Below are 21,901 nucleotides of genomic sequence, written 5' to 3' on the forward strand. Positions count from 1 at the left end.
TTCCTGATCTTCGTTATTTTCAAATCTTCAAATCAGAGCAAACTCACAAGAACACTTTCTATAAACCCTAATTTCAGGTTCCAAATTACCCCAAATTTTCGGTTTTAATTACGAAAATACATCAATATTTGTGTTCTTTAGTTGATCCAGTGATAGGATTTTTGAATTCTCCGTCGGAAAATGATCGTTAGAACATACGGCCGGCGGAGTAGAAGCATGTCCCGGAGCTACTCTGAATCAGGCTTAAACGATGATGTTTCGGACCACACACTTTCTCAGGAGAATTCTCAAGATATTTACAGTTTTGGGTTTTCATCTCAAGACTCAGTTCACTGGTCGTCGAATTTCAATAATTCAGATCCATACGATGTCGGCTCATCTCAAGGGTGTCAAGAATTGTCGATTTTGCCAGCAAGAAAGGAGGATAGGGATTTGGGTTTTGAGGGTCATGATGGGGTTTTGTGGAAATCCAAGAAAGTAAAGATGTTTGATTGGGAGCCTTGTAGTTTGAATTCATCACAAGAATCGGATGAATTTTCGTTTTTACCAGATGGGGGGGAGTATGGTGGCCTTGGGAAATTTGATGGGGGATTACATGAACCGAAGAAGGTGAAGAAGACTGGGAAGGGTAAGGAAAATGGGGTTTTGCAGAAGAAGAAGAAGAAGGTGAAGTCGAAGGAGCTGGGATTGCCTTCACTGGGCCCCACAGCGACTTTGATGGAGACTCAAGAATGTGGTGAGATGATGGAACATATGGATGAGGTGAATTTTGCGTTGGATGGTTTGAGGAAAGGGCAGCCTGCGAGAATCAGAAGGGCGAGTTTATTGTCATTGCTATCTATATGTGGAACAGCTCAGCAGCGTCGCCTTTTACGGGCTCACGGGTAGTTGAAATTTGGCTTATGAACATTGTTTAGACTTTAGAATTTAGATGAGTATAAATATTCTTGTTTCGATAAACATAAATCTTGGTTTCTTGAAAGCTCAGTTATCACAGTGTTGCTTAAATTTCTTAGGTAATTTGTATACACATTTATAGGACATAAATACATAAATATTTCCAGATACATGAATTTTGATGAGCTGACCAAAAAAAAAAGTACAAATTATCTTCAAGTCTTAGACAAATTGTTTGAGCAAGAAAATCAATAGGGATGGTACTATGGCTTGGGAACATGGTCGGTGATGATTCATATAGACGAACCCAACTTGTTTGGGACCAAGGCGTAGTAGTTGTTGTTATTGTTGGGGCATGGCACTAGGACAGGAGAAGCTTGGCAGATCAGGGGTGGGGAATTCTTACTCGGTGGTGGAAGGAGATATCTATTTCTTAAATGTAGAGTGTGAGGCGTAATTTGTCTTCTAGTTTAATGTTTCCCAGTTCTTCCTTTATTTTAGACAATTGTGAATTCCATTGCTCATAATAGGCCGACTTCTCCACCCTTCTCCACTTAAATAATAGAGTTGGTGTACTAACCAGGATATGAATTCGTGATGTTCTCTTACCACACTTCCCACGATGAACTTCCTTTTTTGTTGAACCAGAACCTTGGGAGATCCTTGTCCTTCCTTTTAACATCCTTAATTCTTTCTGCTCATATATAATTGTTGAATGTCACTAGTGTTTATCTAGTAGACTAAAACTTTAATTTTCTTCTCAAATGAGAGATTAAACACATAAGAGAAGAAACAATATTAGTTGATTGCTATACGAAATGAACTCTAGAAAATGTAATAAATTAATTGAAAATAATGAAAGAAGTAACGAAATAAAAGAAAAACAATACTAATGTGCTTAAAATAGAGAGAAATGTATTTTAACTTTACCTTTATCAAAAAAATAGAGAGAAATGTATTTTAATGGGGTGGAATGGGGCAAGGTGCAGAGCGTTGGAGGGGATGAGGGGAGCATATTGGTCCTCTGCCGTGCCCCACCTGACCCCATTATCTTCCCTATAAATGAAGCTACTTGAGCAGATTTATCATGTTTAATTGGATAAATTTTTAGCTTTTAATTAAGCAATCCAATGACAACTTCAGAAGTTCCTTAGATAACAATATTCCGTTCTGGAATTTAAGGTTTAATTCTGCCATCTTGGGTCACTGGTCAGAGTATGTAAGAAAAATTGTAATAGCAGGCAACCCAAGAAGAAGTGGATATACCCAGCAAATGATCGTTGGGATCTCATCAGTAATTTTGAAGCCCTTACAGCGAGTTGCTGACATTGCAAGAGGATGCAACATGAAAGCGACGATATGTCTATCTTTATAATTAGGCTTTATCTACATCAACCTTGTAGTTTTTTTTGGTAGTTCGTAAAATTAGGTTCACGTAAACCATCGTATGAAGATCTGTTTGGCTTTGTTTTGTCTATGGAGAGGATATCCAGCCTAGGTTCATTATGATGCTTTTACGTTTATAATTGGCTGAATGGTCCTATTGTCCCTGTGGTAGCGTTATGAATAAATCAGTGAGCTTGGGTATGCTCAGAAATTGCCAATTAAGCCATTTAATGGGTGTTCCATTTAATTTGATGTTCTAGTATGTAAATCATCAAGTCTGGAAGTACGTGCGCACTAGTAGTTGAGATAAATAATACTTTGCACCTTATAGCAGTCATTGGTAATCCATATGGGGATGCCTTTTTGTTTTTAAATTTAGACATTCCTGATGTCTAAATTTCTGATAATCACAATCCCAATTTCTTTACCTAAACATATAATCTTTCGGCTAATCCTGAATGTGTATGATTTTCCTTGAATTCAGTGGCCTGATTGTTAATTGTCAACCTTTTCCCAATTGGTATAACTTGCCAAGATTTTTATTTCAGGATGGCAAAAACTATTATTGATACTGTTTTGGGACTCAGCTTTGATGACTCACCTAGCAACCTTGCTGCAGCAGGTCTATTCTACATTTTGACCAGTGATGTAAGTTGCTTCATCTCTCTAGCAGTGTAGTAGCCCTCTCATTTGGACGTTAGTACTAGGTTATTGCATATTCTGCATGACTTATCAGATAGGTAAAGGTTTTTCCCTGGCTCTAGTTGAAACAGGGTGAGGCAACCCAATTAAGCAAGTGAGGAGGCTGAACCTGTTCATTAAATTTGAAAGATTGGATGATTATGTTTGGTAGTTTTGAAGTCTTTAGTCTATCTGCTAGCTGCCTAGTTGTGAGTAACTTTTGCGTATGTGTGATTGGAAATAATCTCTTCTCAGTTGACTTCAAGGCGTCAGTTCTACATCAGATCTATTCTGTTAACTTGTCTTATCAGAAATGAGAACCATGGAATTGAAGAAAGAGAATTTCCCCTTTTCCTTTCCTTTTTCTCTTTTTGGTGGATTGCAAACAATGATACTGTGGATGCTCCTTCATCAACTGATATAATATTGTACTTTTAACTATTTTAAAGTTCATAAGACTTTCATCCTCCATGTTATTGTGATGTATGCTAAAATTACTCTTTCATTGCTTAAATTATTGGTATAAGTTATTCTGTTACTTGTATTGTTTATATTTGCAACTTTTAATTAACACAACGTCATTTACTATCTTATCATCTATATAAGTAATCTGGGAACTTCTCCATTCCTTGTGTTTTTGATCTTCTAATTTTTTTCAGGGAGGAGACGACCATCTTCTTGATTCACCCAGCTGCATTCGCTTTCTTATAAAATTGTTAAGACCAGTTGCTGCTCCTGCTTCCGTAGCAAAGGCTCCAACTATTGGGAGCAAACTTTTGGCGATGCGCTTAGATGCTGATGTGACTCAAGATTCTGTAAAAGGCCTAGATTCTACTTCCTCTTCAATAACCCGCAAGGTGCAGGAGGTTCTTATTTCTTGCAAGGAAATAAAGCCAAATGATGGAAATGGACATGACAGACCAGAATTAAACCCAAAATGGATTAGTTTACTGACAATGGCAAAAGCTTGCTTGTCGACAATCTCTATTGAAGGTTTGTTTGGCACTTAAAGTGTTCCTTTGAGGGATAATATTTCTTTGTTTCGAATGTCTTTTCTTCTTCCTGCAGTGGAAAAGTCGAGGCTATTTAATATATATTCATCCTTTAGGTGTTGGTTGCAATTTTGCTATTGTTATTGGAAGTTAATCTGAGTAGCTTGTTATTCTTTAGCTTCTTCTTGAGATTGCTTTTTGGTTGCTACCTGTCTCCTACTAAGAGGTAAAAGTCAGAAAATAGAAGAGCTAAGTAGCTCTGTGCTTTGCTTTTATATTGAGTTTACAACTTATATGATGGTTTCCTGGTTATTTCCTTAATCTACATTTGTGTTATTTAGTGGCTGTTGCTTTTAGATGCTCGTGCTTTCAAAACTTCAGATCTGACTCTTTTTCTGATTCTGGAAATTTTATCATATAATGTTCTAGAATCTTTTAGTGTGGTACTGTGATACCCATGTTTTTTGCCTGTGTTTCTTATAGTGGCTTACAATTGAATCATTTTTAAGAGATCATATGGAAACTCAAGCTATCTTGACAGTGATTGATCTGTATTTCACCAATTTTGCATAGTATAACATAGTTTTCTTTTTCCTTTTTCTGTCTGTATTCACTCAGATACTTCTGGTACTGTGCGGAGAAGTAAGGACAACTTCAAAGAAAAGCTGAGAGAGCTTGGAGGACTTGATGCGGTCTTTGACGTGGCAAGGAGTTGTCATTCTGTTTTGGAGGTGTGAGCCTGTATGCTATTTTCTGTGTTGTTACCAGAGACGAGTCTCATAAATTTGTGACATGTGAAGAGCCAACAATATGCTCTATATTCCTCTTATATTTAAGCTCTGAGTTGGAGTGGTAACATGCCCATTTTGGATTGAAAGAATATGATGACTTGTGCTCCCTATCACCCTCTTCATATCCTTTGTTTTTGTCCTGAAGGTTTTAGATTGTGATTTTGATTATATATATGCATGTCGGAGAGAATTTATATGAATTTGACGTTCATCTAGATCTTTTGGTGTACAAATGCAATATGTGTGACTTCAAGGTTGTTATTTGAGTTATCCGTCTTTCGTCTTAGCTCATGCTGTAATCAATAATCGGAAATTTAGATGGGTATTTTGATGTAATCTGCCTTGACATCATTTTCTCTGCAGGGTTGGTCAAAGAAAAGCTCACAGTCTATCTTAGAATCTAAAGATAATACTGCCATAGAAAGTCTGGTGCTACTCTTAAAATGTTTGAAGATCATGGAAAATGCAACCTTTCTTAGTACGGACAATCAGGTAACATAAATATACCTTCCTGTAGTAGACTGCCTATCTGTATCCTTGAATTCCTGGATGTTGAGTTCACTACCTGTTTTGTTTCAGAATCACTTGCTGCAAATGAAAGGAAAATTTGATAGTATGAACTCCCCAAGGTCTTTCACAAAGCTAATCTTAAGTGTGATCAAGATTCTCTCTGGTACTACTGCCTCTTATTTTTCATCCAAAAAAAAAATAATAAAAAAATTGACTCTACATTTTTGTTTTCCCTTTTATCATTTTCATATTGCATTTTTTTTGTCTCTTGGCTTATGATGCTTCCTGTCTGTCAACTTGTTTGAATTTTTAGGGGCTTACCTGTGTAGAACTTCTTTGGGAAGTTCCAATGATGGAAAAGTCTGTGACCTTTCTGATGGAACTGCTCGTGCTTTAGAATTACGTTCACTATCAGATAAGAACGGTAAGCTGTTAATTTTTTCTTTCGGTGAATAGTTAAACTACTTGACAACAACAAGGCTGTTTCTTTTTCATATCCATAAAAGAAATGGAGTAGGTAGGATTTATTTTTTTTGGGTGGGAGGTGGGAATTGGTTAATTGAGTTGGTGGGGGTTGGGGGAATGGTTTAATTGATTTACACTTATCCCTGGATAAACTTGTTCCCTTATCATGGTGTTGCTCTCAGAAGCTCAAAGTTCTAGTGACACAGAAATATCCTTCCCACATTCTTCCCTCTTCTATGGATTCTCTCACCCATGAATTGTGGTGTGTTAAATTGTAATGCAAGAAACAACTAAAGTAAGAATAGGGTTTAGAGTTTGTGGTTTGGTGGCTCAATTTTGTGGCTCTTGATAGTTTAAAGATGCACCTTTATTAGGGATGGAATTCATTTACAGAGTAGACTCCATAGTGAAAGTCAATTAAAGTTTATCAGGAGGATTCAGAATCTTTCTAACCAGAAAAAAGATATTGAAGCATGAAAGATCACCTTCAATACTGTTCATAGACAGTGTTAAACACAACAGTAGGCATATCAATCTAACTCTTTAACTCTTTTAACTTTGTCACCTGTTCTAAAAGCAATTTAGTGCTAGCATTTGGCATTTAGGCAAGGAAAAGCTTGATTAAATAGTGAGTGTCCCTGCACCCCATGGCCATGGAAGTTTTTCTTCAGAGTGAAGGGGTCTCATAAAAATCTTTTCTTCTGTTGGATAAACATAAAAAACTATCCAATTTGAATTCTAGACTTGCTGGAATTATGGTGGAAGAGCTACCAATCAAACAGAAAATTCCAGTCTGAATTTTTTATTAGCTAATGAAACCTTAATTAGCTTTAGATGTTGAATAATTTCTTTTTTTGTACTTCTAGATGGAAGTTGTCAGATTTTGTGCATTGATTCCTCTACGACATGCTATACAAGTGAAGGTTCCTGTTCCCAGAAGAACTTGGGTGAAACTCAAACTGATCAGATTGGTTCATCCATATCTAGTTTAGAATTCGCTAGCACTTCCACCAGTGATTCTTGGCAGCTTAAATTGAGGATTGAATCTTCCAAGTCTGGGTCATGTAGTGGAACCTCTGAGGACTTCAGTTTTGGGGTCAACAAGAATTCATCAAAAGTGAATTTTTTGATTGGTGATAATCAAAGAATTAATGGAGATAAGAGACTTGAACTTATGGAAGAGAGTCAAGATCCTTTTGCATTTGATGATGATTTTGGACCTTCACGATGGGATTTAATGTCTACTAAGCAAAAGGTGCCTGAAACTCAAATTAGGCAGACATCACTTTTTGAACGTGATGATGAATACCAATCTCTTATTGTGCGAAGCCAGCAAGAGTCAAGTTGCCAGGAGAACAAACCAGAGTCGAGTAGCAAGGAGAACAAACCAGAGTCAAGTAGCAAGGAGAACAATCAATCTGGTCAGACCTCTTGTTCTGCTGTTGCAGATGACGAAATGTCGACCCTTCTGGCAGATTGCCTTCTCACAGCTGTTAAGGTGATTTTTCTCACTTAATGTTAATAATTTCTGTATGTTATAAGGCCATTTATGGTTCTTCCGGTTGTTGATTATGCTATTATTAAGCATGGCAGGCCATTCATCCATTCTCCATGGTTCTCCTGATAGTTGATTATGGAAACACGTTGCTTTATGTTGGAATGATATAGTTGTACAAGTCAATGTTTTATATTGCTCAAACTTCTGTGCTATCTCTTGACATGCTAGTCTCTTAATACATATTCAATCAAATGACAGGCTCTGATGAACTTGACGAATGACAACCCTGTTGGCTGTCAGCAAATTGCTGCCGGTGGTGGACTAGAAGCTTTATCTGCTTTGATCGCCAGCCATTTTCCGTCCTTCAGTTTGCATTTGGATCGTAATGGGTCATCAAAATCAAGTGTTGGATCTGATAGTGATGGCCATCTCAATGATCAAGAGCTAGATTTTCTTGTTGCTATTTTGGGTTTGCTGGTCAATTTGGTAGAGAAGGATGGCTGCAACAGGTGAATATTTCCTTTTGATTTATGCTTCAAGTTGTACACTGTAGGCTTTACATGATCAACTTTTGCGACTATTTACTTATCGCTGTATTTTGGATTTCTTTCGTAGCAGTTATTGAGCATTGAGAAAGTGACTGATAATTTGTTGGGAGTTGTTTGTAGTTTCTTCTTGATTATTTGATGCTTGCATATCCTTCCTTATTTGGTACATCCATCATGGAATTCTTTCTGTCATGTGGATCATTTTTTGGATAGGGGGCATGCTTATTGTTAGTCATGACAAATGCTACCTTTGTATTCCTTTTTCTTGGTACACTAAAGATCATGTGTTTTTTTTAAAAAGATGTTGATCTCAATCTCCCAACTGAACGCATGTAACAAGTTTTTAGGTCTGAAAATAAAGTCTTTTCTGAAGGAAAAATGGTTTCCAAATTCTTAAAAAAATACTAGGAATATTCCATATAACAGTAATCCATGCATTCCAATTTAACTGTTTCCTATTAAATGGATGTGTTGTGGTAGGCTTTGAAGTTGGCAGAATATAAAATATTTGCGGACCCTATGCTAGAGTTGAAATCAGGTGGTTAAGATATAAACTTCTCTTCATATAGAAATGGTTCCTACTCCCACCTTATATTTTGGTGACATGAAATCAAAAAGTATTTAATGATGTGTAGGAGGGGGTCTAGAAACAAGTCTTATAGGATTCACATTCTGAAACAAACAGCAGTTTTTTTTGTTTTTGTGTGCAAAAAATGCTCTTTCTTTTTGGCCTAGAAATATTTATTTTCACGTGAATTTGAGATGCCATCATTTGTAAAAATATGGACAACAGTCTTTGAGCATAATGTGCTATTTAAATGAATTAAGGGGTCGTTTGGTAGAGTGTATTAGGAAAAATAACGCATGCATTAGCATTGTGTATTACTAGTACCTTGTTTGGTACTCTTTTCCAACCTATGTATAACTAATGCTTGCATTAGTTATACACTCTATTGTGTATTAAGGTGTGTATTGCTAATGCCATGGATTTCTAGGTATTAGCAATGCAATGGTTTTAATGCATGCATTAGATTAACTAATGACAAAACTACCCTCTAAGCCTAATAATAATAATAATTATTATTATTATTATAATAATTATTATGATAATAATTATAATAATAATTATTATAATAAATATAATAATAATTATAATTATTATAATAAGAATAATTATAATAATATTAATTATAATAATAATAATGTGGGGGTATTTTTGTAAACAAATATTTTTTAATAGTCTTTATACAAAGCTTGCTATTTCCAATACATCAAACCAAACAATGTATAAGAAATAATGCAAGCATAACTTATGCAAGCATTACTAATGCATGCATTACTAATACATCATATTCAGCATTATTCTTATACACTCTACCAAACGACCCCTAAGTGTACAGGTTATGCACACATAGTGCCCCTATGAAGAATTGCACCTTATATACTGAAGACAACTGACATCTTTCAAATCTCATTTTGGTAACTTATAAGCCTGTGTCATAGTGTCTCTGTTGCTAAAATTTCATGGAATCTCGTTTATTCTATTAAGGACATCGTGAAATATTGAAACAAGTAATATTTTCTCAGCATGACTAGTTCAAAACGAGTATTTATTCTGTTGAAAAGTGCAGAAAATCGATCTCATCTGTTATCTATCCCAACAGATCATGCAGCAAATATTATCTGCTAATTGAGAGATGCGTCTTTATTAAATTTTTCATATACGTGATGATTTTTCATTAATTTTTAAAATTCATCACTTTAGCAAAGAAAACAAATTAAAAAGAAAGAAGTACATCCTGGATTCATTAATTCAATCATTTAACATTGTCATTTAATAGTAGTTTGCTCATACTGGTATGCAGTTTCTTTTGCTGAGAGTGAATTGTCGTTGTGATTTTCAAGTCTCACATTTTCACTTGCAGATGATAAAACACTGATAAACATTTTCACTCATTCTGCTAATGGCAGGTCTAGACTTGCAGCTGCTAGTATTTCATTGCCTGGACCAGAAGGTTTGTTTAAGGGGGAGACTCAGACAGATGTTATCCCTCTGCTATGTGCAATCTTTCTGGCAAATCAAGGGGCTGGAGAGGCTGCTGAGGAAGGAAAATGTTTGCAATGGGTATGCAAGATTGCTTTATCCAATTTTTTCGTCTAAATCTCTAGTCCTTTACTGATTTGCATGACTATTTTTATTTTGTTTGGTCCTGAGTCTGGAATTTTTGGGTTTTTTCATATTGTTCTCCGTTTATTCTCCCATATGATTCACAGAGAAGTCAATCACCTAGTGGTAAATCTAGAGGGCAACTCAAAATCTGATTCCTTGAGCTTGCTTTATGAAATTGACTAAGTATACTGAATGTTCATTAAATGTTTTCCATTTTCCAAATCTGCTTAGTGATGCCAGTTTTTGATTGTCAAATTCAACTTGCTTATGATAGCACTAGAATTTTAGCTTCATGCGCTCTTAACGGGACAATGAGTTTAGCCGGATATAAAATCCACTTGGGATGGGGTAGGGGCAAGAGAGATTTCAGTTGATTGAGCATGAAGCAAGGTTAAACTAGTCTTATCATATACTATCAGTGTGCTAGATTACTTTCAGCTTTGACCATGTGGCTACTAAATTGAATGTGGTTGTCTTGTACAGGATGATGAAGATGCTGTACTACAGGGGGAGAAAGAAGCTGAAAAAATGATTATTGAAGCATATTCAGCTCTCCTTCTTGCCTTTCTTTCAACTGAGAGGTTAGTTATGTCTTACGAAATTACTTTTTCTGTCTGTTATCTCTCACTTAAATGGTCTCTTATGTTTTTAATCTTTCTTTGCACCAGCAAGAGCATACGGCAGGCAATTGCTGGTTATTTACCAGATCATAAATTGTCCGTTCTTGTACCTGTGCTGGAGAGATTTGTGGTATGTGATCTTGTGTGGTTCTTTGAGTTGATAAAGCATGATAATAGAAATTGTATAATTTTCTCCCAACTTTTATAAGTTGCATCCAATATTTCATGTTCTCTTACCAGCCATCGTCAGGAATGTCTCATTAGGGCCCTAGTCCCAGGGCTTGGATTCAGTAAATTCATGATTTCTACAAGAAAAACTTTAATATTGATGACGTTGCTTTCCTAGTGATTTTTATATGTATATATGTTAATTTGTATTCTTTATCCAGGAATTCCACATGACACTGAACATGATTTCGCCAGAGACTCATTCAACAGTGCTTGAAGTTATAGAATCTTGTAGGGTTAGGTGAGAGCAGGAGTTCTCTCCATTGTTTCCTTTTCCTTCTGCGTCTTTTCCTCGAAGATGGTAACAATGAGACTTTGTACAGCATAACCTACCTTTCCCTGTAGCATTGGTGGTGGTCCATTGGTGCATTAAAAATCCTATCTCAGGATTTGTGTGTCATGGCCTTTGTTTGTCTATGGTTTCTCTAGTCTTTAGAGAAATATATTTTTTCCCCTATTTTCCAGCCAATTATCACCATGTTTTGGTGTGGGCTGAGATACTTGTACATGAAGAAAGATTATGAATATGTATCACGATTGTAATTTGTAGTAATTTTTTAGTGATGGTTTCTCTCTCTGGCAGCTTGTTATGAACTTTTTATCTCTTCTTTTTTATTAATTCCGAATTTTGTTAGGAGAGGAAAAAAACTAAAAATTCATTTTGCTGCTTTACCATGTTTGTTTCACAGTGAAGTAATAGTCGTATTATATAGTCCTTGAATTATCTATCCCACCATTTAAACCCTAGCTAATGATGGATAAGTTATACCATATATATGGTGGGATAACTTTGTTCCCAACCAAACATCCATTCTAATCGTTCCACACGACAGTTTGAATAATTATATCGACTCTTAAAAAAAAAAAAATAGCACTGGGGGATGACGGAACTTGTGGATGTAAAAGATTCTATTGAAAAAGGAACCTTAATGATTCACGGGTTGAATAGGGAAATGAACAAGAGATTAATTCATGTTTTCTGAGATTTGAGAAGTCGCGAGTTAACCCTACAAATGAAACTGGGATTGAAAGAGTAAACACTCGCCCTTTCTTACTTGCAGGTAGGGGTGTACGTGATCGGGTTGATTCGAGTTTTTTAAATATCAAACCAAATTATTTGTGTCGGATTTTTAAATCTATAAACCAAACCAAACCAATAAAACTCGGGTTTTTCAACCTCGGGTTTTTTTGGTATTTTTTCGAGTTTTTCTTGCTAAAGTATTCATACAAACATATAATTTACTTGTACTTCAAATATTTCTCCAATCCTACCAAAATACAACTATCTAAGGTGTTTCTTAAGAATACAACACAAACAATGATATGATTAATGACACTAAAATGTCCAAATAATAATAATAATAATGAAATCGCATAAAATAAATATTGCAAATTAACAAGCCATAATGAAAATGACCATAATTTAAAAGTACTAAATCATGCTAAAATAAGTTTAATAAGTATTAGTTATATGACTAAATATTAAAGGAAATTAAAATTAGATTATGTACTTTAATTGTCTAAACCAATGTAAAATCAAAGAACAAATATTCAATATTATTGTCATTCTTAGTGTTAAATTGATTTTCTTTTTGCATTAATATTAATTTGATTTTGATTTAAGTTTTATTATAATTACCAACATCTATGGACTATAATCTTTATGGAACCATTCAAAATTCTAAGTTTCAAACTTGAAATAATATATTAAAAAGATAAAAAACTATGAAAAAGTATAAGAAATATTTAAAATTATATCAAAGTAAATATTTTTATTTATAAAATAAAATTTTAAAATTATATATATAATGTCGGGTTGGTTTCGTCTCGAATTGTTTTTTTTAGTTAAAACCAAACCAACCCAAATATAGTCAGGTTTTTTTTTTCAACACAAACCAAGTCAAACCAACCACTAGTCGAGTTTTTTTTTCCGAATTGACTCGATTTGCGGTTTGGTTCGGTTTTGTACACCCCTACTTGCAGGATTAAGTTTTGCTCTCTAAAAGGGAATTCGAATAAAAGTTGAATAAATCTACTCTTAGGTAATCAGTTAACATTCATAATAGGCAGAATAATCTAGAAGACCCTTATACTTGACTCCGTTTGTCAGTTAGATCCTTATACTCACGACTTTGCCAATTGAACCTTAAGCTCACTAAAACGCAATACTTTAAATCCCTTTCTTATTCTATGTGTGTGAGTGTAGCACAACTGCTTACACATGGAATTCCACGTCATTTTGTAGAATTTCATGTCATTTTTAATGCCACATATGAAATTAAATGTTAAAAAAAAGTTTGCACATTAAAATTTTCAATATCATGTTCTTCATATTTTCTCATAATTGAGCACTAAATTCATATCAAATTAGTCTAATTCTTCCTATTTGACATGAAATTATTTTACATTAAAAGCTTACCAACACAAACCCAATAATTTTCCATAATAATTTTGAATTAATTTCATAAATTCACAAAACCCATTTGTTATTCTTCGTGAAGTTTTTTCAACTTTTTCAGTATACATCATTACTCTTCAAGATTTCAAAATTATCTAAACTTCAATCTTTCACAAACAAGACTCGAAAATTCAAATTTTAAAAGTGTGTAAATCGACCAAGATTCATAGAGAAGAAATTTGAATTTTACGGGGCTGAAGGAAGATAAAAGTTGCAGGCGAGGGAGTGGGGTGGGATAGGGGGCTGATGGGTTGATTTTTTTCTCTTTTTAAAATTAAATTAGTTTTTAATGATTTTTAATATAAAAAATATATATTCACTCGCTTTAAGGCGCGTGCAGTCAAGTATTTTTCCAACTCAGCAATATTAGTGCCACATAAGTTCGGTCAATGGTCAAATGTGTTTAAAATATTGTGTTTTAGTAAGTTTAACGGTTCAGTTAACAAAGTCGTGAGTATAAGGGTTCAACTGACAAATGAAGCCAAGTACAAGGGTCTCCCAGGTCATTCTGCCTTCATAATATAACATAGCAAGAAAGAGAGATGGAACAAAGCTTTCATAACATGGTAATTTCATCTTTCAGTGCCTGCTTTTTATAGGAATTGCAGGGTCACTGCAGCAAAATATTACATGCAGAACACAACTAGGACTTACTGAACTGAACTCGGAAAAACAACTTATTTGAAACTTCTATTCTTAGTAGATGGAGCAACAACAAACGACAACAACAATAACAATGCCTTATTGGAGCTTCTGTTCCTAGTAGACGGAGCAATAACAATGAGGACTTACTGAAGCTTACTATTCTTCGTAAGGAATTCAAGCACGAGGTGATTAACCTCGTCAGGTAGTTGTTCTTGAACAAAATGGGTTCCTTCTGGCAAGTTAACTATCTGCAGATTAGGGACTAAACTTTTGAGGACTCCACTACTAATGTAATCTTCGATTCCTGGAAATTTGAGGAAATAATCTTTCTCTCCCTTAATAAACAGTGCTGGAACGTGAACGGTTGGATCTGTAATGTTGACTTGTTCATGCAGTGACCTATTGCAATAAACAACCAAGAAAAGAAAGGTAAAAAAATCAGGAAAGTGTTCAGTATTAATCAACCAACAAAAAAAATTCCTATAATTTCTTTTCTTTTATAATGGTGGTTCGAGTCCGCTTGCAAACACCTTGACTATTTTACAAAGTTCAAGCATTTTCTCACAAACTCTCATGTGCAATTCCTATAAGGCTATATCTTGAATTTTCTTGTAGTTTCATGAATGTTAGTAACACAGTGGATTAATTATTTCTCAAGTCTGCCTCTCCTGCCTCCTGGTATAGGGTCGGACCAATTAATCACCGAGTTCTAAACCGTGCACCACTACCCCTCGAGTATTTCTCGGTTATCAAGAAAAAAAAGTCTGCATCTCCATACCAGGGCTGTGAATGACTACCACAATGATGTTGGTAACTTGGTATAATGTATGAACATGAGACAAGAGGGTAGTAAATGGGGAATTTCCGGTTCAAATAAAACCTATATTGTTAGGACCCTCCTATTAAAAATGTTGCTGCACCAGTGTCAGATCCTCCAAAGATACACAGGTTTTGGAGAATCCGACACACACCCAACGGTATTTTTGAAGACTCTGAGCAACATAGAACAAAACATACAGTAGATGTTTGTGCATGATACCTATAGGGAACCTGCAAAGCAGTTCGGAATCCAGAGTTCTCATACAAAGCACCATATGCAGTCAGGTCTTCCTCAGAGAACCAAGGAGGTAGAGGAGTTGAAGGTTGCACAATGTCCATGATTTCCTGATCTTCATTGGCTATTGGTATTTCACTTCTGGAGAAAAGAATGTATACATTCCTCACTACTGTTTTGGCGTCAAGACGACCAAAATCAGCTTCAGCTCTCCCAGGCACCTGCAAACAATTAAAATATATACATCTCCAAGATTGACCAAGAGAGAGCAATAAATGATAATCATAGCGAAAGCAAATTAGAGATAAAAAACGTATTAACGTACCCCAAATCTTGAAACATAGAAGCCTTCAGGGAGGCCTTGTTTAAACTCAAGAGGTTTTGGAGGCAAAAATGGCACCCCCATAACAATAAATCCAGAGACTCTCTCCTTATGGAGAATGGAAAAATACGAAACGACAAAAGATCCAAAGTCTTTACCGACGAGAAAAACCTACATTATTGAGCAGGCATGGAGATGAGAATAGGAACAAAGATATAATCTTCAACTTATAACAACTAAAATTTCTATCCAAGCAGCAAACGTTATATGGTCGAGCTATAAAGAATTATGAGCTTAGACCACCTAAGTTAGATTCTATTCCAATCACAAAATCTATTGATAGTTGCTGAAGAGTCAATGCTTTGATTTTAATTTGATATATAGTTTGTAATTTCTTCATTTTTGTCAGAACTGAATCCCGTATGTCCAATTCAACAAGACTGCTAGTTCAAATACTACATCAAACCTCTTTGAACCCTCCTCCTTCCCCGGGACTTTCATTTTTATGTACAAGAACAATGATCCGACGAGGTTAATCAACTCGTGCTCGAATTCCTTACTAAGAATAGCCAACCTTGAAAATCATCAGTAAGGCTTTGTTGAAGATTTTTCAGCAGTTTGGTTTGTTGCATCTGTCTAGGAAGTGTGAATGATCAGTCCATCTTTTATGGTCTGTCAAGTCTTGAACAAAGCAAATCTAAGTTACCGAAGTGTTCTAAAAATATAGTAATAATACGTTTAGAACACTTCAGTAACTTACACACTCTTTTTATTAATAACAGTATCATCCAGACTACCTTATGCACACCTCGTCTAGTACTTAAAAGAATTTTTTCGATCCCCTGAGTTATTTCTAATTCTGAATTTAAATTCTAACACCTCCAACACTATGTGTGGACAAGTAAAAAGGTTCATTTGGTATGCGTCCTTATGCAAACTGCATAGCAGACTTGAAATTCTTTACTACCCTATGTCTCATCTTACACTTTTTTTTTATAACTATGGTGTCCGGGCCAGCACCTCAACAAATTCCACGAAAACCCGTCACCTCCCACCAGCAACATCAACCAGATAATTACGATTTCTTCAAACACTAATCTAGTTTATAGTTATAAAAACTTCTTTTTGCAAAATTTAAGAAGATTAAAAGTACCTTAGAGATATTAAGAGCATCAAGAAGTGCAAGGAGGTCATTGTTAAGATCGAGAAATGTGGTTTTCTCGGGTTGGGTTGGTTGATCCGACAACCCATATCCTCTAAAATCGGGTGCAATAGCTCTGTAACCCGCTTTGGCTACAGCTAGCATCTGGTACCTCCAAGAATACCAAATTTCAGGGAATCCATGTAAGAACACCACAACTGGGGAAGACCCACTTCCAATTTCAGCTATATGAAGCTTTAGCCCATTCACTTCAATGTATTTGTGCTCTATTTCTTCCATTTTTTGATCTATTTGTAAGAAGATTGATCAAGTTTGTTTGGGATTTTATAATTACTTTCAAAGCCTGAAGCAGATAGAGGAGTAGATAGAGTGAGTAAGAAAAAAAAAGCATCTTTGCCCCTAGACAAGTACTCTTTCATTAATTACAAGTCTCGAATTTGAGTTTTCTTAAGTATAAAATTGTCTTCAATAAAAAGTGTTTTACTTAAAAAGAGGTTTTGCATAACGAATTAGAATTTAGTTTTCATTAATTATAAGTCTCGAATTTGAGTTTTCTTAAGTATAAAATTGTTTTTATTAATAAGCGTTTTACTTAAAAATGAAATTTTCAATAACGAAATATTAGAATTTAGTTTGATTCTAATACGAATGCGGATGATTATTTTAAGAAAAAAAAGCATCTTTGCAAAATACTATCAACAAATTCATAAAATTATTCCTGGCAACTTTTTGCTATACATAATTTTATAGTTGTCATTATTAGTGGAAGTTTAGACTAAAAATTCAGACTTTATAAATTTTAATAGTAATTAATTTTTATTTTTTTAAAAAAATAAGTATAAAAATAACCGCATCTCGGCCGAATCACTCCTAACCTTCTAGCTTCCCTCTAATTTTTAGCTCTGTTTCGTCTTAGTTAATGCATTTTATCTTTTTAATTTGTTTTAAACTAAAGTAATTATTTCTTATATTTAGAAATAATTTCTTTTAAACTTTTCATTGTAGTAATTTATAGCTACTTAAATAGTACAAATATCTTATATCTTATCTTTTATAAATTTCCAGCAAAGGTTTTATTTTTTTCTTTTAATTCTTATGTTTAGACAAGCATCTTCTCATAAAAAAAGACGAAAAAAATAATAGTAATAGTATATCACATTGACTTTATTTCATAATCGTGTTTTTCATTGTCTATTTTTTTTTCTTTATTGATTATAGGTTTGCCGGCCTAATTTCATTAAATGCTAGGTGGTGGGGTATCAAATGATGCGAGTTAATATGGACAATTATTGACTAGTTCCAAAGTTATATGAATTAACAGGTGAGTTACAATTTCATCTGATCAGTTTCTTGTAGGGCTATATATAAGAAAAAAAAACAGTGTCTAACAATTTTTTTTAAGAATTATGACTATAGATATAATATATCAAATAAAATTATCTTTTTCATAGTAGGGCTAATTTTGTATGATATTCTGGACGTTATCATATATCTGTCATCTTCTTTGACGAAGTCATGTCTCAAGAAAATCCTTACTACTTATTAGAATATTATTAAAGAATCATACGTTAAGTTTGTGAAGCAAGTGAGTTATTCATTATCCTGTCTAAGACAAGTTCAATTAGTATGTATTTATTTGCCACTTAATAATCACTTTTATCTAATTTAGTAAAAATAAAAGGTACGTTTATCCGTCTAGATTTCTACTTGTTTTTGTTTCTAATGTAATTGTGTAGTTAATTGGAAGCTATAGGTACACACAACCAATAATACTGGCACTAAACCAGGCTATGACGCTCATGACAGAAGGTAAGCCTAGAAATAGAGGTGCACATTATACCTTAGGTAAATTCCCCGTTAGACGGAAAGAAGAAAGTTAGGATCTTATAAGCATGAGTTCAAAATCAAATGTTGAGACGTCTTTGGATTAAAATCCAAGAAGGCCTAAATCCAAACCAGACAACACCTTAAGGGGTCGTTTGGTGTGAGGGATACTACCAAATAGTCCCGGGATTAAATTATAGTACCACTTATTTTGTTGTTTGGTTGGCAAGTTCGGGATAACTTATCCCGGGATTAATAATTAGTACCGGGATAAGTTATCCCTAACCTAGGGTGGTATAGTAATCCCGGGATAACTTATCCCGGGATAAAATAGGTAAATGACAAAAATGTCTCTTTCAACCATTTTGTTATATCACTTTTTACATTAATGAAGGGCATTTTTGTAAACAAATAAATTGTTCTTAAAATTTATTATTTTGAATACAACAAACCAAACACTCAATAAAAAATAATCCCAACACAACTTATCCCATCATAACTAATCCCAACATAACTTATCCCAACATAACTTATCCCATCATAACTCATTTTCAAACCAAACGACCCCTTAACAGTTAGACCAAAATAATTTTAAACTTGTTGATGTTGTATAATATTTTTGTAAACAAATAAATTGTTCTTAAAATTTATTATTTTGAATACAACAAACCAAACACTCAATAAAAAATAATCCCAACACAACTTATCCCATCATAACTAATCCCAACATAACTTATCCCAACATAACTTATCCCATCATAACTCATTTTCAAACCAAACGACCCCTAACAGTTAGACCAAAATAATTTTAAACTTGTTGATGTTGTATAATTTTCGACGAAAGAGATATTCAGATGAATCTCCTTGCGCACCCATAATAATTTTAATAAAAGATGGACTGATCATTCACGCTTCATAGACAAATGCAACAAACCAAACTGTTGAAAACTCTTCAGCAAAGCCTTGCTGATGACTTTCAAGATTGGCTATTCTTTGTGAGGAAGTCGAGCACGAGTCGATTGACCTCATCAGGTAATTGTTCTTGAACAAAATGTGTTCCTTCTGGCAAGTTAACCATCTGCAGATTAGGGACTAAACTTTTGAGTCCTCCACTTATGTAGTCTTGGACTCCTGGAAATTTCAGAAAATAGTCCTTCTCGCCCGTGATAAACAGTGCTGGAACATGAATTCTTGGATCTTTAATGTTGGCTTGTTCATGCATTGACCTCCTATTGCATAATGAAATTCATCATCAACAAGAGGAAAAATATGATATAAGGAAAGCGGTCAGTAGCTAACTAGCCATGGAATTAATTTATAAAACTCAAATTTTCAGTCAATTCATGAATGTTAAACACACAATGGAGCGACGAGGCTAGTACTTCAGCTTAATTAGTACTGTTACTTTCTTAAGTCTCCTCTCCTCACCAGGGTCGTAAATGACGTCAAAGCAAAATCCTTTTATATAACAACTTTGTGCAACATATGAGTGAGAGATAGAGAAAAGCTGTTGTGGTACCTATAAGTAACCTGCAATGCAGTTCGGAATCCAGATTTTTCATACAAAGCTCCATATGCAGCCAGGTCTTCCTCGGAGAACCAAGGGGGAAGAGGAGTCGATGGTTGCACAATGTCCATGATTTCCTGATCTTCATTGGCTATTGGTATTTCACTTCTGGAGAAAAGAATGTATACATTCCTCACTACAGTTTTAGCGTCAAGGCGACCAAAATCAGCTTCAGCTCTCCCAGGCTCCTGCAAAGAAAATCTCTTGGAGATCAAATAGAAATAGGATTGATATCATGGAGAATGTAAATCAGAAAGCGAAAACATGCCCTCCAACGTGAAATATAGAAGCCTTCGGGGAGTTTTTCAGAGTAATTGGCAGGTTGTGGGGGCACGAATGGCACACCCATGGTAATAATTCCAGAGACTCTTTCCCCATGGAGAAGAACAAAACGGGAGAGGATAGCAGATCCAAAGTCTTTGCCAACAAGAAAAACCTACATTATTGGACATACAAAGAGATGAAAAGACACACGCCATAAGAGATAGAGAGAGCGAGAGAGGACAAAGGGAACAAAAAGCACCAACATATATGTTCTTATTTCACCTAAAATTACCGAGAACAAGGAAAAAGATCATTTTGGTTGAGTTATAACTATATGTAAGCTTTAAATTAAGAATGACTATAGTTTTGTATAAACTTAGGATGCAAGTTAACAAAATACAATATCCGAATAACTAAAGTTATAACAAGCTTGAGATTATGTTGCAATTAACTAGAGCAATAATGCAAATAGATTCACTAAAATCCTAATGTATTTAATTATTAAAGCTAAAAAAGGTTAGTTTCTGTTTATGCTTACTCAAGCAGTCTAAACATATTCGTCCTAGTTCACATACATCATTTGCAATAGACAACTTAGGTTCCCCTGTAATAAGGATAGCGCGTCATTCCTTGAATCGTAGAACATTTGATTTTGACACTTAGCATCTTCAAGCACTCTTACAGACCTCCTAACTAACATTTTCGACTTCTTCTTTTTTTGTTCTTTTAAGTTTTAACTCCACCAATAGCATCAGTGCTAAGTGTGCCTTGGTGCAAGTTGCATAGCCCAGTTTTCCTTTTTTACTTATTTCCTTCATTCCAAAAAAAAAAAAAAAAGAATGATACCAATCATCATTTGAGTAGTCAATCAATATTCCCTTTTGGCTTTCAAGCTTCTTCTTTTTTAAGAAAATTAACTGCAATTTGATTTATACAACTACTACTATCTCAAGTAATTGCAAAAGATATTCTATTTTATTCCAAAAGTAACAGAAAATGGCAGCTGAATAAAAAAAAGAAAAAGATGCAGGTCATCAATTTCGATCCAACCTTCTTTTGTTACAATAATCGTGGTATCCAGACTACCTTAGCACCTCGACTAATTTCACGAGTACCTTCTACCTATAACTATAAGTCCACGGATACCTCCTACTCCCAAGCACAGGTACCCATTTTTGCCTCAGCTGAGTTTTGAACCCAAGCCTCAAAAGTCTTAAAAGTAGCTTAGTTGGTTTACTACCTAAACTTTCACCTGCATGGTTACTGCTGATTCATTTAAAAACAAAATAACTTGAGACTCGACCCAACCTTCTTTTTTACCGAAGGAGAGGGACTCTCTCATAAAAATCTCAGAAGATTGAATGAATACCTTAGAGATGCTGAGAGCGTCAAGGAGCGCAAGGAGGTCACTGACAAGATCGAGAAGTGTGGTTTTCTCGGGTTGAGTTGGTTGATCCGATAACCCATATCCTCTAAAATCGGGTGCAATTGCTCTGTAACCCGCTTTGCCTACAGCTATCATCTGGTACCTCCAAGAATACCAAATTTCAGGGAATCCATGTAAGAATACCACAACTGGGGAAAACCCACTTCCAATTTCAGCTATATGAAGCTTTAGACCATTCACTTCAACGAATTTGTGATCTATTTCTTCCATCTTTCTCTTTAAAACTTTCAGTATGTTGAGAACTGAGGCACCAAAGTGACCGACTTTGGAAATGTTAAAAAGTTGGAGATTCAAAGCTGATACTTCCTCAGTCCAATTTAGCTCACAACTTCCCAAATTTGGAGATTCAAATAAATTTTTGCTACATCCTAA

The 21,901-nt window shown here is 34.8% G+C and overlaps 3 protein-coding genes across 4 annotated transcripts; 1 reads left to right on the forward strand and 2 right to left on the reverse strand.

The window, feature by feature from the left end:
* LOC102601713 (uncharacterized) lies at nucleotides 1–11,380 on the forward strand. The gene is made up of 13 exons (XM_006347008.2): nucleotides 1–884; nucleotides 2,832–2,931; nucleotides 3,624–3,957; nucleotides 4,575–4,687; nucleotides 5,111–5,239; nucleotides 5,327–5,420; nucleotides 5,571–5,681; nucleotides 6,589–7,220; nucleotides 7,479–7,729; nucleotides 9,740–9,893; nucleotides 10,422–10,519; nucleotides 10,607–10,688; nucleotides 10,948–11,380. Exons 1-13 carry the CDS (start codon nucleotides 181–183, stop codon nucleotides 11,029–11,031), a joined length of 2,886 nt encoding a protein of 961 aa, XP_006347070.1. The 5' UTR covers nucleotides 1–180; the 3' UTR covers nucleotides 11,032–11,380.
* Nucleotides 11,381–13,778: 2,398 nt separating this feature from the next.
* Nucleotides 13,779–16,796, reverse strand: LOC102602039 (bifunctional epoxide hydrolase 2-like). The gene is made up of 4 exons (XM_006347009.2): nucleotides 16,419–16,796; nucleotides 15,269–15,436; nucleotides 14,929–15,164; nucleotides 13,779–14,288 (listed from the first exon to the last, which is right to left on the reverse strand). Exons 1-4 carry the CDS (start codon nucleotides 16,704–16,706, stop codon nucleotides 14,033–14,035), a joined length of 948 nt encoding a protein of 315 aa, XP_006347071.1. The 5' UTR covers nucleotides 16,707–16,796; the 3' UTR covers nucleotides 13,779–14,032.
* Nucleotides 16,797–19,046: 2,250 nt separating this feature from the next.
* On the reverse strand, nucleotides 19,047–21,876 carry LOC102602367 (bifunctional epoxide hydrolase 2-like). Of its 2 annotated transcripts, XM_006347010.2 has the most exons (4): nucleotides 21,452–21,876; nucleotides 20,087–20,254; nucleotides 19,771–20,006; nucleotides 19,047–19,480 (listed from the first exon to the last, which is right to left on the reverse strand). In XM_006347010.2, exons 1-4 carry the CDS (start codon nucleotides 21,737–21,739, stop codon nucleotides 19,228–19,230), a joined length of 945 nt encoding a protein of 314 aa, XP_006347072.1. In that variant the 5' UTR covers nucleotides 21,740–21,876; the 3' UTR covers nucleotides 19,047–19,227. The 2 variants fall into 2 exon arrangements, with proteins under 2 accessions (XP_006347072.1, XP_015164152.1); XM_015308666.1 differs by lacking the exon at nucleotides 20,087–20,254.
* Nucleotides 21,877–21,901: the final 25 nt, after the last annotated feature.

The sequence above is a fragment of the Solanum tuberosum genome, unplaced genomic scaffold (genome assembly GCF_000226075.1).
Source record: "Solanum tuberosum cultivar DM 1-3 516 R44 unplaced genomic scaffold, SolTub_3.0 scf00083, whole genome shotgun sequence".
In the NCBI taxonomy this organism is placed as follows: Eukaryota; Viridiplantae; Streptophyta; class Magnoliopsida; order Solanales; family Solanaceae; genus Solanum; species Solanum tuberosum.

Coding starts and splice junctions, on each gene's coding strand:
- LOC102602039 (XM_006347009.2), bottom strand. CDS start 16,706: ATGGAAGAAATAGAGCACAAATACATTGAAGTGAATGGGCTAAAGCTT. Junction 15,437..16,418: donor ATGCTCTTAATATCTCTAAG/GTACTTTTAATC, acceptor TCAATAATGTAG/GTTTTTCTCGTCGGTAAAGA. Junction 15,165..15,268: donor TCTATGTTTCAAGATTTGGG/GTACGTTAATAC, acceptor AATTGTTTGCAG/GTGCCTGGGAGAGCTGAAGC.
- LOC102601713 (XM_006347008.2), top strand. CDS start 181: ATGATCGTTAGAACATACGGCCGGCGGAGTAGAAGCATGTCCCGGAGC. Junction 5,240..5,326: donor TTCTTAGTACGGACAATCAG/GTAACATAAATA, acceptor GTTTTGTTTCAG/AATCACTTGCTGCAAATGAA. Junction 7,730..9,739: donor GAGAAGGATGGCTGCAACAG/GTGAATATTTCC, acceptor TGCTAATGGCAG/GTCTAGACTTGCAGCTGCTA.
- LOC102602367 (XM_006347010.2), bottom strand. CDS start 21,739: ATGGAAGAAATAGATCACAAATTCGTTGAAGTGAATGGTCTAAAGCTT. Junction 20,255..21,451: donor ACGCTCTCAGCATCTCTAAG/GTATTCATTCAA, acceptor CCAATAATGTAG/GTTTTTCTTGTTGGCAAAGA. Junction 19,481..19,770: donor GCATTGCAGGTTACTTATAG/GTACCACAACAG, acceptor ATTATGCAATAG/GAGGTCAATGCATGAACAAG.